This window comes from Neovison vison, chromosome 7 (genome assembly GCF_020171115.1).
Source record: "Neovison vison isolate M4711 chromosome 7, ASM_NN_V1, whole genome shotgun sequence".
Lineage (NCBI taxonomy): Eukaryota > Metazoa > Chordata > Mammalia > Carnivora > Mustelidae > Neogale > Neogale vison.
The window spans coordinates 167,460,708-167,474,987 of NC_058097.1; the positions used below are offsets into that span (position 1 = coordinate 167,460,708).

Below are 14,280 nucleotides of genomic sequence, written 5' to 3' on the forward strand. Positions count from 1 at the left end.
GCTGAGAGGAGGGTCCCAGAGGAACTGCGGGAGAGGCCAAAACTAGCTATGAAAGGAGAGAAGGGCTGTTGACAGAATCATCAAGTTACTAAGAAAAAAGAAAAATGGTTAAGAATTTCCCCTGTGTGGCAGCATTTGCCCTGCAGAACCGGAAGGTTTGCAGATAGATTCCCCAGACCCCCCACTGTAGCTCACTCCAGCTCGGGGACCCTTCTTCGGTGGCCCCGGCCTCGGCGGCCTCCCCCCTGCACTCCCGAAGCGCGCAGCCAGAGAAAGGGATCCACCGGAGAGCGGAGACTGAAGGTGCCGGTGGCGAGCGCCGACTCAGCCGCCAGCCCCCTCAGCCCATCGCCCCTCCCCGCCCAGTTGCGGGAGCAAATCCCGGTAATTGTTTTCCGGGGAGGGGCTGGGCGCGCTCCGTGGCGCCTCCCGGGTCAGGGTTCCCGCGGGGGAAAAATCCCACCCGCGAGGGCTTGCCGGCTCTTCGTCTCGGTGGGGATGAACTGTGGCAACTTCGGCAACCCCCACCCACGGCGGCAACGAAGCAGAGCCAACGACAGTGGCGAGGCCAGCTCGGCTGGGCTGGAGCGCGTGAAGCCGAAGGGGCGCCGGGCGTCTTTAGCGTCTCCTTTTTGGCCGCGCGTCCCGGGACTCCAGCTCCGGTGTTCCCGGTAGTAGCGGCTTCCGCGCCTCCCTCCTGGGTGCTCGCAGCTCGGCGGGCAAAGCAGGAGAACCCGATCCCAGCGCCGAGCGCAACCTGCCGGAGTGGCCGAGCCCCGCGCTCCCGCCCCAGCTCCGAGGCGGGCGCAGCCGCAGCGGGGGCCGGGGCTCGAGCCCCGCGCCGCCGCCGCCCGCGGTGGGGGGCGGGCTGGGGGCGGGGCGGCCGGGGCCGCCTTGCCGGGCGCGATCCCCGAGCGCAGCACCCGGCGCTGCCGAGCCACCTCCCCCGCCGCCCGCTAGCAAGTTTGGCGGCTCCGTGCCCGGCGCGCCTCGAGATCCAGACGCATTTGTTTCCTCCTGGTTTCCGCGCGCCCCGTTTGGCGGGCACCCTCGGGAGCGATGCCGAGAGATGTGATTTTAGTTGTGTGGTTCTGTGTTTGCACCGCCAGGACAGGTAAGCACGGCTGGGGCGGGCGGAGGCATCCAGGGGAAGGGGGGAGTCGCGCCGCTGTGCCCAGTGCCCGCACAGGCATTGGGAGACCTGGAGACGAGCTCCGTGCTGGTCCGGGAAGGGCGGCGCGGTGTGGATGGGTGCCCCGGATCTCTCTGCCCTGCTCCAGGTGAAAGGGTGAGAAGTGGGACTCACGGGCTGGAAGAAGCCCCCATGAGTGCTCCCTTCCTTGGAGACGCGGCCTCGCGGACGCGGGAGTGAGGGGCGCGGCCGAGCCGGCGCACCCTCCTGCTCCTAGTAGCCAGCTTCCGGGTCGAAACCACCGCAGGTTTTGCCCGCGAGCCCCACGCCCCCGAACTTGAAAGGTGCGGTGGAAACCGCTCTGACAGCGCGGGCCGTGCAGGGAAGGGGCAGCCGCGGGAGTCGCGCCCGCAGAGAGAGCGCTTCCGGCCGGCGGGCGGGCGCGGCCGCGGCCCGGGAGGGCACAGCACGGGGTGAGGGCTGCGGGCGAGCCGCGGCATTCTGTGGTCTCGCCTTGTCCCCTCCTGACTCTCCCCGGGGTCAACTCCCAAGAGCGTTCTCTCCCTTTCCACCCTGTCCCCAGGGGCTGGACGAACAATAATTGGTGGGAATTGGAACCGTGGAGACAATCCAGGGAGATTTTCTCAAGCTTCCAGCCAGTTTCCCCTTGCTATAATTGCGGTTGGGGATTGTGGAGGGAGGACTAGGATAACTGGCGTAATTTCTGAAGTCCCCACTTCGTTCTGCCTCCAGAGACGCAGTTGTGAGGACTCTTAAGAGCACCTCCTTCCATCCGCTCCCGCTCGCCCCCAACCCCATATCTCATGGGGTTTGGAGACCCGTTCTCGGTTGTCTTCTCTGCGGGTCTCATAGTAGAGGTGGGAAGGTGGGGGTTGGGTTGGGTGGGGTGGATGAGGCACAGTATAGGCAAAAAATACAGCCCTCCGATGCGGGGGGGGGGTTGGGGGTGGGAGCGTGGCGAATTTTTATTCCTGTGCTAGCCAGCCTTAGTATGCGCTGCCGACCTTGCATCCCAGAACCGGCGAGTAGTCACTCTTCCTCTTATCTTATCTTATCTTATCTTATCTGTTCTTATCTTATCTTTTTAAAACCACTCTCATTTCCCTTTTTAGAGGCCTTGCCTCCTTCCCGGGCCAGGCAGCAAGTTTATGGGGAAAGGGCGGGGGAGGGTGCCATGCCTTGGTTGGCCTGAAAGTTCCCTCCGCCTGCGCCCTAGGCGCTCCTCTTTGGCAGTTAGCCCGCCTGAGGGTACAAAGTTGGGCGTTCGTCTACCCAGGTGAGAGGGTAGCAGCTTTCCCTTTGCTTAATGGAAGAGCAACGGGTGTAGACTTCTCCAGGGACAAAAGGAATCCTCCTCCCTTTTCCTGTCTTCGTCCGAGCTTCCCAAGGCTTCAGAGGCAGTCAGGCTCAGTCCAGCCTGGAATAGTTGCTTCTTGGGTATGGGCACCTCGGGATGGACTAGGCTTTAAAACCAAGAACACAGCGGAAGAAATGCGCCCCCAGAAAATCAGGACGGGCGAGGCTAATGCAGAACATGCACTACCAGTCCCGTGCGCGGAGAATCTGGTGCTGGTGGGCATTTTAATGGAGGAACGGAAGAGAGAGACACAGATGGGGGAGGGGGCAGCTCCTTGGTCGTTTCATATCCGCAAGTGCACGTCGTTACCGGTTTGCCCAAATCCTTTGTTCTCATTAGTTCTTTGAAAAGTCGGCAAAAAGTGCCCCCATCCGGAATGGCCGAGGTCTCCGGGGTGCATTGCTCTTGAAGACCTTGAAGAACACAGTCTTTCCCCTTCCCCACACTAAACCCTTTTCAATCTTGTAAAAATTCTGTTGTAGCAAAGATTCATTCATGTATTTATTCAAAGAACAGTTGAGCGCCTTGCTGGATGCCAGGATTGGTTATGCAGAGAGGAAACGACTTGGTCCTTCTTGACTTACAGGAACTTAAAGCTTAGTTGAAAATCTAGGTAGAAACTAGAAAACGTTTTTTCCCCCCTATAGCTTGAAGGGGGACACGGTGGGTGGTAGGAGAGGAGGGAGTATAAGAAGTTTCATTGAAAGCAAGGAGGAGAAATGGTAGGAATGAATTTTGGGGAGGAGTGGTTGGTGGTCAGGGAAGGCTTTAATCAGGAGGTGACATGTAAGGGGGGGTGTTTTGAAGGCTTTACAGGGAGTTTTCCAGTTGGGCAGAGTGGGGCAAGGCATTCCAGGTGGAGGGCGGAGGCTGTGCACAGGCAGGGGGAGCATGGGAGGGTCTGCCCTATGGGTTATGGCAGTTGCTAGGGAGCGTGGGTTTTCTGTGCCCCTTGGCACTTCTTGAATGCCAGAGGCCACATACTGCTTCTGCAAAAAGTATCAGAAGAATCAGGATGGCGGGGAGCGGGTGGTTTGGAATTATATCTCAAGTCCTTTACTTACAATTTCTTGTCTCTTGAAGGGGTGCCATCAGCATTTTTCTTGGGGGGGGGTGGCAGCCTCTTTGATTTGCCCAGGACCCACCATCCCTGCATCAAACCTTCATTCTCTTTGGTAGCAGAGGCTGACTCGTGATTAGTTTATCAGGATCCAAACAGCCGCTCAGAAAGTTTATTTGTCAAGTGGGACAATTGGTGTCTGGGCTGTTAACAGTCCAGGATGAAATAAACATGTGGTTCACTTAGTGAGCTGCTCAGATATCAGCGCCTTTTAATGGAAATGAATAGATGATATCAGGCACATTTTAATTAAAGCAGCACTGCAGTGCAGTAGCGGTTACATATGAAAAGATCTAATGATAGGTGTCACAGGAAGCTGCTTCAATTGCTCATTGTTCAGGGACCTTGTTTTAAGAGACTAAAATGGAGTCAAGATAGGAGGTGCTGTTCTCCAGGTCTTGTTATTTCTGGGTGAAAGATCATTCTGGGATTTCCAGGTACATGCTTAATAAGGACAGTTTAGAAGACTACATTATTATTAGGTCCCTGATTTTTCTCCGATGGATGGCTGGGCTGTGTGATTAATACCCAAATTCCCTTTCCTCTTTGTTTTGGTCACCAGGCCAGGCTGATGGTGGTGGTGGTGGTGGTTGGGGGGTGAGTGGCAGTGGGGAAGCCCCTGGGGCCCCTTTTGCTGCCTTTTGCTGCCACCTGCTGGAAAGGAGAGCCTTTTCTTTTTGAGCCACTTTACTGGCTCTTCATTAACTCCAGAATAAGAGAGCCGTGAACAGAGCCCCCCCGCCTCGCCTGCTGGGATTACGTGTAGTATTTGGCTGACTTGGAACAGGCATAGAGCATGTTCTTCAAGGATATTGCTTTCGGGGAACTTTGCAGGGGTCCAGGGGTGTGAATCCATCAACTGGTGGTGAAACCCTGCTGTTACATGAGGTCTGGGAACAGCTCTGCAGCATCCCATCCCTGTGTGTTGACCAGGAGAAAAGAGCTGCCATCGCAGACAGTGAGCCCGGATTACATGTGGAGTGAGCCAGGCTCGGGAGGATTTGCTTGGGAGCTTAGGCCCGGGGCCCTGAAGGTGTGCTGCACGGCCTTTGGCCCTGAGCGCTCCCTGGCCAGGACGGTGGGGTGGCCAGCAGTAGCAGGTGTCCCGGGAGATTAGGGTGGAGATTCTGAATCCCAGAGCCAGAACTCAAGTGTCTCTCCGCCAGTAACACGCTGCCTTCCAGGTTTTAAAGAATGTTTTTCCCCAGAAGTGTTTTATCCTGCCTAATTCCAGTTCCCAGCTTCAGTCATTTGTAGAGCAGTTGTGGCCAAAGTAGAGAACTTTAATAGGGTTTCCTTGGAAAGGGCAGGAGCTCCATGCTTGGACAAGAAGCAGAAACATTAAAGTAAAAAAAAATTATTTTTATGGAACCAGTGCTCTCATACTGCATTAGGTTCAGGAGAGGCCATGTAAATGCTACCTTATTAATAGGTTTTCTGATTCCCTAGGCAGTGTGTAAAGTGCTGTCGTTCTACACATCCTGCTGTTGGCACAGGACGTTTTTATCAGGAGGGAGACCAATTAAAGGGAGAGAAGAAAAGTGTATCTGGAAGCCTAATTGATTTCTCTTGTTCTGTTTTTATGGGATGTTTTCGTAACAAGAACAATGCAGTTATCCTAAAACCAGCGGATCCCTTTACTTGTTGGCTGTCAAGGAGGAATGAGTATAGACTTAATATTTAGATTTCCCCAAGCACAGCCAGAGTGAGAAGCCCTTCCAGGTCAGTTGGGCATGTGGAGGGTTTGGGAGGAAGAGGGACATCTGTATGTTTTGCACAATTCCAGTGGAGTTGAGGACCAGGGAGCTGTCTTATGAAAGAGAGATGCAGCAAAGCCCAGCTGGGCACCACGTATATGCTAGGCATATTCCCATAGCTATCATCAAAACCTTAGGAGGTTGGGAGGCAGTTATGACCATCCTCATTTTATAGAGGAGGGAACCGAGGCTCAGAGAAGCGAAGTTATTTTTCCGGGGGTTAGTAGGGGGAAGAGACAGGAATGAAACTGGCTCTTGGTTTCATGTCCTTCCCACAACACTTTGTGGATGGAGCATGCTGTGTCCTCATTTGGGGACAGGGATCCAAGGGCAACCACGGGGAGTTCTGCTAGTGCTACAGAATCTGTTTCGGTGCCTTTTAGGCTCGTCTAGTTTGCAGGACTCCTAGTCTGGGAGCACTTTTTTTTTCTTTCTTTCTTTTTTTTAAATTAAATTTTTTATTTTTTTAATTTCTTTTCAGTGTACCAGGATTCATTGTTTATGCACCACACACCCAGTGCTCCATGCAATCCGTGCCCTCCGTGGTGCCCACCACCAGGATCACCCAACTTCTCATCCCCAACCTCTCCAAAACCTTCAGATTGTTTTTCAGAGTCCATAGTCTCTCATGGTTCACCTCCTCGTCCAATTTCCCTCAACTCATCCGGGAGCATTTTAAGGATGTCAGTTATAGTGGGTCTTTAGTCCCTGCTTCGGTCAACCGCTGCCCCAATATTATTGCATACCAAACCATCTGGAACGCAGTGGCTTAAAACAACATTTATTTTGGTTCACGTTTCTGTAGGTTGTTCTGTTCCTGTGTTCCTGGCTCATCTAGGTCAGGTTTGGCTCAGCATGGTGCCAAACTCAAGTGGGGTGTCTGCTCCATGTGCCTCTGTCTCCTTGGACCAGTGGGGCCATGTTCATGGTGCAGGGGTACCAGACATCAGGCCATGCCCCACAAGCATGGTCAAGCCTCTGCTCGTTTAACATTGCTGACGTCCCAGGCATCCCAGTGATTGAAGCAAGTTATATGGCAAGGCTCAAAGTCAAAGGAAACAGAGGTTTACTTTCACTCGAGTGGAAGGAACTGCAAAGCCACACAGCAAAGGGTGTGGCTCTGGGAGGGGTAAAGATTTGAATCCAATAATTCAGTCAACCACAGGTTTTTTTCCTCATAATTTATTTTTTTTTTATTTTGTTAGCCACTGTAGAGTACATCATTAGTTTCTGATGTAGTGTTCAGTGATTCATTACTTACAACACACAGTGCTTATCACAGCACATGCCTTCCTCAATACCCATCACCCTGTTACCCGGTGCCCCTACTCTCCTCCCCTCCGAAGCCCTCAGGTTGTTTCCTGGGGGTCCACAGTCTCTCATGATTCATCTCTGTCTCTGATTTCTCCCCCTTAGGATTTCCTTCCCTTCCCCTGTGGTCCTCCATGCTATTCCTTATATTCCGTATGTGAAATCGTGAAACCGTATGATAAATGTCTTTCTCTGCTTGACTTACTTCACTTAGCATAATCCCCTCCAGTTCCATCCATGTCCACGCAAATGGTGGGTATTCATCGTGTCTGATGGCTGAGTAATATTCCCTTGTATATGTGGACCACATCTTTTGTATCCATTCGCCTGTTGAAGGGCATCTCAGCTCCTTCCACAGGTTGACACTTCTCCAAAGAAGACATCCAAATGGCCAACAGACACATGAAAAAGTGCTCAACATCTCTAGCCATCAGGGAAATACAAATCAAAACCACGATGAGATATCACCTCACACCAGTCAGAATGGCTAAAATTAACAAGTCAGGAAACAACAAGTGTTGGTGAGGATGCGGAGAAAGGGGAACCCTCTTGTGCTGTTGGTGGGAATGCAGGCTGGTGCAGCCACTCTGAAAAACAGCATGGAGGTTCCTCAAGATGTGAAGAATAGAGCTCCCCTATGGCCCAGCAGTCACATTACTAGGTATTTACCCTAAAGATACAATGCAGTAAAAAGAAGGGGCATATGGACCCCAATGTTCATAGCAGCAATATCCTCAACCACAGGTTTTCAAGAACATTTCCTTGGCCTGAATGCCATCCTGTCATCTGGTGGTCTGTCTCGAAATGCACATTACTTGGAGGTCATTGTACCAGAGCAGTAAAGCTGCATGCACTCTTTAGTTCATTATTTAGGTCCTAAATTCAGGGCGTACCTTCTGTTAGCCCCTGTGCGAGGCACTGGGGCTCCAGGGACACTGGGGCTCCGGGGACACTTCTGTCTTCTTGTGTCCAGCTAAGGGCATGTTCCCTGGATCACTTCCCTTATTCCCAGCCAGAGGAAGACAGCTTGGAGGTCCTCTAAGATCCCTCTTGATTTAATTTCTGCCATATAGGTGTACAACATGATAGATCAGACTGAAATATTAGTTCTTCCCCTGCCTTTTCAAGGTGATCACAGAACTGCTGATATCTGAGCTCACTTGGAGAAAAACATCTCCGGTGTCCATCAGAGGCTCCTGAGGCTATGACTTTGGCTGATGGACACCCATCCACTCAGTCCTTTGCACAGAGTAGGTGTTTGATCCGTCTTTGTGAACGGGGTCTGTGTGAGGAATGAACAAGAAGGAGGGGAGCTTAAGGGAGATCATGATGTAAAGTAGGAGGATCTCCTCCTCCTTTTCCTCTTCAACACACACCGTAAGCCCTCCAGTGATTTCCTATTGCAGTTAGATTACCCATCTCCTTCCAGTGGCTCAAAAGGCATGCCCTACTCTCTGGCCTCATTTTCTACCACTCTCTGCCCGTTCTGCTCTGGCCACGCTGGCCTTTCTCTGTTCCCCAAATATGCCCAGTCTCTTCTTGGTTTGCAGTGGGTGAGAGCCCACTCTCTATTCCTGGAAACCTGTCTCCCCAGATCTGGCCTCTGTCTACCCCTGCGGGCAGTCAGGTTTCAGCTCAAAGGAACCCTCCTTGACTGTTCTTTCTAAAGCCCCACCCAAGTTGCTTTGTATTCTGTGACTCTGTTTTATTTCCTGTGTGGCATTTATTGCCATCTTAAATTATTATTATTATTATTTTTTGCCCGTCTTCACACTTTGGCTCAGGAATGTGTGCTCAGTGAGGACATCTCCAGTGCCCAGCACTGTGTTACGTTGTAAGCTCTCGCTAAAGCCTGTTGAAAAGTTACTGCATGAATAAATGAATGAATGAATGAATGAATGAATGAATACAGAATGAGTAGAAGAAAGAGCTGTCCTTGAGGAAACTGGTCTCATAATGAACTGCATTGGGAAGGGGGAGATTGAACCTTCAGTTCAGAGGACAAGAAGAAACCGGACAGAAACCAAGAATGCAGATTATGTACCCTGCCTTCGAATTAACCCTTTTGTCTAACTTGGCACCCATTCCTAGCCCAAGGCTCTGTAGCTGTAGCAGCTCCTGTTTTCTTTATAGGAAAAGAGGGTGTACCAGCTTCCTTCCCCACATCTGTGGGGCCAGGGGTGAAGGCGGGAGGACAGATGACGTTGCAATAGCCCATGATGTCCTGATCATCATTCACTCAGTCTCTCTCGGACACATTGGATTTCCAGATCTTGCCTCGGCAATTGCATTGCCAGCAGACAGAAGTTGACAGCTGTTGCTGATTAAAACATTTCCGACTGTGCAGTCAGAATTGCACTGCTGAGATGTTAAGTGTAGATAGATGCTGCCCTTATGAATGGCTTACCCACAGCCCCTTCCAGTGATCTCTAGCCTTATTAATACGTAGAATTGGAAGTCACTTTGCAATCATGTGTGTGTCATTGCACAGAACGCCCCCTGGGTGAGAGATGGCCTTCTGCATTTGCCTTTCTCAGATAGGTGATGGGGGCTTGTGGCCACATTTCTCTGCACAAAGGTTTTCCAACAGAGTTGTCAGGGAATTTAACTTTACCTTCAGGAATCCCCTTGGGGGGAAGGAACACCTCTTGTTTCTTTTTTTTTTTTTTTTGGCCAACCCTTTTGCCACTCTACTCCAACAGGGACAGGAGTGTTTTCTGTCATCCTCCTTGATATCAGGGCGGCTGTGCCTGATGCAGGGGGAGTGGCCCAAGGAGGTGTTTATGGGTGATGGTGGTGTCAGGTTTTGTTACCATCTTAATTATTATAGTATCACTTTCAGAAGCAGGCAGATCAGGGCCATGATCCTGTAGACACCATCCCTGGATCTGAAAGAATTTGGAAGCCCGAAGTTTCTTCATAAGTCACATGACAGCAAACGCTACCCTGAACTGGACCCTTTTGGTGGCGAAACTTGACCTTAACTGACACGAGGCTGTGTATAATCTTTGTTTAGCCAGCCAGAAGAGAACGTTGTACCTCTAAAAAATAAGATGTTTGATTATGGGGTACTGCTTCAGATTTTGGTTAGGGTGTTACATAAAATGTAGCGTTTAGGACATAATACCTTTCCAACATATGATACATTCTGAATCTGAAATCTACTAAGCTCTGAGGGTTTTGGATAAGGGGTCCTCAATCCATAATGAATGGGGGGTAAGGAGGAAAGGGACAAAGAAACTCCAATATCACAGGGGCCGCGGAGCAAAGACTTGTTCTGCCTTTCCACCCCAGAAGGTAGCCTGACCACCACTCATCACTGGCCTCCTTGTACTCCCTGCCCCTCTTGGCCTCTGTAATTTCTGTTCTGTTTTGCTGCAACAGTCTGTATTTGAAGCCAAGACAACCTCTCTGTTCCTTTTCAGTGGTGGGCTTTGGGACGGACCCTGACCGGCAGGTGGATATTATCACCGAGCTCGACCTCGTGAACACGACCCGTGGAGTCACTCAGGTGTCCGGATTGCACAATGCCAGCAAGGCGTATTTATTTCAAGGTAAAGGCCCCTCCTTCTTCAGATGGAGGCAGAGCTTGGGGAAGAGAATCTGTCTGGGGAGTGTTCCTGTGGTGTGTGTGTGTCTCGGGCTCATCTCCGCTATTTCTCTTGTGTTCCTGTCATAAGTATGTTCAGAAATGTCAACAGGGTTCAGATAACTGAGGGGTGTCATGGGGGTGGGAGGGGGCACTAGAAGTAGTTGGTTTTTGGTGGTGACACATTTCCTTGGGTATTTTGGTGGGGATCTAAAGTTGAATGAAACTGCAAAGGTCTTGAAAGCCGTTGGCCAGCCATATTATTTTTACAGGATATGTCTTCAACGATTACCCTTATCTTTACCCATGTCTATACTATATCTATACCTAGTCTTCTTCATGTATTTTCTCTCCTATTTAATGGGTACATGAGCACAGAGGATGTTTTATGGCTGCATTCTCTTAGGAGTGCAGCTTACTTGGTTCTCAGTTATCAAGGGAGTGTAGTGGGTTTCTTATTTATTTATTATTTAAGAGAGACACAGATAGCAAGAGATAGCAGAGTAAGGGAGAAGGGGGGAAGCAGGGAGCCCTGTGCAGGGCTTGATCCCAGGACCCTGGGATCATGACCAGAGCAGAAGGCAGACACTTAACCACCTGAAACACCCAGGCGCCCCGTGTAGTGTGCTTCTTAAAAGCCTGACTGCCTGAGAGCAAATTCCAGTGCTACCGCTTATTGGCTTTGAGACTTTGGGCAATCGTTCAGCCTTACTGTGCCTGTGTCCTCATCTAAAACACTAACGTACCTCTTTCATGGGGACGTTATAAGCAGTAGAGGAGCTAATCCAGCGAAGTGGTTAAAACTGTGTCCGATACCTCTAGTAGCTCTGCAGTGAGTCCTGGCCATTAGTACAGAACTCGTGCTGTGTACCGCGCAACATGCTAATAGTGGGATTGCCATACGACAGGTGCAGCCCGTTCTAAAATATAGTGGGAGAAACCGTGCACAAGGAATTATTGAATTACAGTTGCTGTACTTACTAGGAAGGGGATGTATAGGCTGCCAAAACAAAGTAGTACAGGGAGATCTGATTGAACCAGCGTGGAGAGACAGTAGTGGTCAGGTAAAGGTTACCTGGAAAATTGATGCGTCGGCAGAGACCTGAGAAATGAAGAGCCAGCCTGGTGTAGGGAGGGGTGGGAATTCAGAGCACTGTGGGCAGGGAAAGTAGTGTGAATGAAGGTCTGAGAGCAGAAACCAATAGAATGGTGTCTAGTGTGGCTAAATGGTGGCCAGTGGCTGGAGAGGCCGGCAGGGGCTGGGTTATCTTGGACCCTGTAGGCAGAACGGATATTTAGTTGATACCCAGAGGCTTAGACACATTGATGGTTTATGGCCGGTATCTGTTCTGATAGGTGGGAGGCCATGTACACTTGTGAACGATTGTAATTCTTCTCCTCGGTGTAGCATCAGGTCAATCATTTCATAATCTACTCTCAGAACAGGGGGGGGTCTTTGTGAAGGTCACTGCAGGGAGTGACCTCATTGGATATGATAGGGAGGCAGCTTGGGTATTCTTCTGAAAAGTTCTGGCATGGTTCTTTTCAGTCAGCCTTTTGTGAAGACAGCACAAAGGATCATTTTAGGGGCACCTGGGTGGCTCAGCGGGTTAAAGCCTCTGCCTTCAGCTCAGGTCATAATCTCAGAGTCCTGGGATCAAGCCCTGCTTGGTGGGGAACCTGCTTCCCTCTCTCTCTCTGCCTGCCTCTCTGCCTACTTGTGAGCTCTTTTTCTCAAATAAGTAAGTAAAAAAAAGGATTTTTTTAGAACGGCTGGACCAACATTAAGAGCTGAGATTTACGTATTTACTCTAGAGATAACTTAGGTCTTGTTAATGGTATATAATAAATAATACAGATATTATATGATGATACATAACAAGATCAGGGGTATGCTAACATCCATTTACTCTTACTAAGGAATTGGCTTTTTAAGCTGGGTATGGTTAAGAGAATACAAATGGAGTTACTTTTCTTTTTGCCTTGTACAAGGTCTGCTCATTTACTGTTGAGAGGTCATGCTTCATGAAGGCAGAAGTCATTTCTATTTGGATACATCCCTACTTCCCTAGAACCAAGTACCATGCATGGCATATAGTAGGTGATAAATACACATTTTTAATTGAATTAAAATTTCCTCTGTCTCATGTGCTCCATGAAAGGCTTATTGCCTACTTGACTCACTATTCATTCATTTATTTATTCTGCATGTGTTAGCTTCTTAAGCAAGAATTCTGTTACTTTATGTGATCTTTGCTTTGGCATCTGCCTCTGGGATGTCCGGCAGCTCCGGCTGTGGGGAGGGATTTTCAGCTTCTTTGGTGGGAAGAGTAACTTCATTATGGGAGATTGACCGAGGAGGACTTTCCCTTAAGGCTCCTTGTGATTGCACTGGGCCTCCCTGGATTACCCAGCTGCAATCTCTGCACGTCAAGATCTGTAATTTAATCATCGGCTAAAACCGCTTTGCCATGTAAGGTAACATATTTACATGTTCTGGCAGTTAGGACACGAACATCTTTGGGAGCCATTATTGTGCTCACCACACGGTCCACCCTCTAGTCCCCAAAGGTTCAAGTCTGTTCCACATGCAGGATACCTTCACCTCACCCCAGTATTTCCCAAAAGTCTCCTTATCCAGTCTCATCAGATGAAAAATTCCAAATCTCATTTTCTACATAATCTAAATCAGGTATGACTCTGACTCTGATTATCATAAATTTGGGGGGAAGACTCCTCTCCATCTATGGATCTGTGAAAAGTAGGAGACAGGTAATCTGCTTCCCAAATAAAATGGTGGGACAAGTGTAGGATACCTGTAATAGGTAGACCTGATAATAGAATGGAAATCGGAAGAAGAAGGGGGCCACTGATCCCAAGGAATTCTGAACTCCAGCAGGGCAAACTATGTTGAATTTTGGGGCTTGGAAGTAATCCTGTGTGGTCCTTGGCTCTGACTTCTGGGCCTGTGACTCATTCCTTTGAGTTATTCTTCCTTTTTCAGGCAGCATAGCATGTGTTTGTTGTTGAATAGTTTTATCAGCCTGTTTCCTGCCTGTAGAATTTTCAAAGTCTGTCAGCTTTTTCTCATTTCATCTTTCAGAGGTTTCCTTCAGTCCAAGTTGGCAGTGTTTCTGCTGTAACATTCTCAGGAAACTTTAGGGTCTCCTGTCCATTGGACAAGAGGTCTTTCTTAGATAGCCCCATCTCTGTTCCTGTCCTGTGCCAAGATGGCTGAGGGGATCCATGAGTCACATACCTGATCTCTCCAGAAAGACCTCTGTGTCACTGAATCTTCTAAACTTGATCCTTCAGAAGCACTAGCAAAAGGTTGGTCAGCTACACCTGTGGTTTTCACCCCAGAGCAGAATTTCCTGACAGTGAATCTCCTCATTTTATTGTCTTTTGCAGTCTAGGTAGGCTGAGAGTTCTCCCATTCCTCAGGCCCTAGTTTCTTCCTGCTCATCAGCTCTTCACTCCCTCTCTCTATTTCCTCTCATCTTTTACTCTAAGCAACAAGGAGAAACCAGACTGCACCTTCAGCACTTTGCTTGGAAATCTCCTTAGCTAAATATCCAAGTTCACCTTTTACCAGTTTTGATTTCTGTGTTCTTCCAGGACACAATTTAGCTAAGCTTTTTATCACTATGTAACCAGGATCCTGTGTCTTCCAGTTTCCATTCCTTTTTAGCCCTTACCAGCAGCATTTTTAATGTCCATGTTTCTACCAATGGTCTGTTCTCAACGGTTTAAGTATTCCCTAGGATGATATAGGTTTTCTCTACCACCCTGTTACTGCATTTTGAGTTCTCACTAGCAGAGTCTTTAACATCCATATTTCCACTAACAGTTTGTTAGTGGCAGCCAGGGCTTTCTGTCATGCTTTTCAGAATGTTTTCAGCCTCTGCTCATTATTCAATTCCAGAGCCACTCCCATGTTTTTAGTTGATTTGTTATGGGAGCATCCTACTTGTAGGTGAAAAAATCTGTATT

General features: G+C 49.5%; 1 protein-coding gene across 2 annotated transcripts in view; it reads left to right on the plus strand.

The window, feature by feature from the left end:
- The first annotated feature begins 954 nt into the window (after nt 1–954).
- Nucleotides 955–14,280, plus strand: part of NELL1 (neural EGFL like 1) — an 830,042-nt gene continuing 816,716 nt past the window's right edge. For both annotated transcript variants that reach the window (XM_044258965.1, XM_044258966.1), the window contains exons 1-2: nt 955–1,114; nt 10,124–10,252. In XM_044258965.1, the coding sequence (XP_044114900.1) occupies nt 1,060–1,114; nt 10,124–10,252 (184 nt within the window). In that variant the 5' untranslated portion in view covers nt 955–1,059. The remainder of the gene's footprint in view (nt 1,115–10,123; nt 10,253–14,280) is intronic.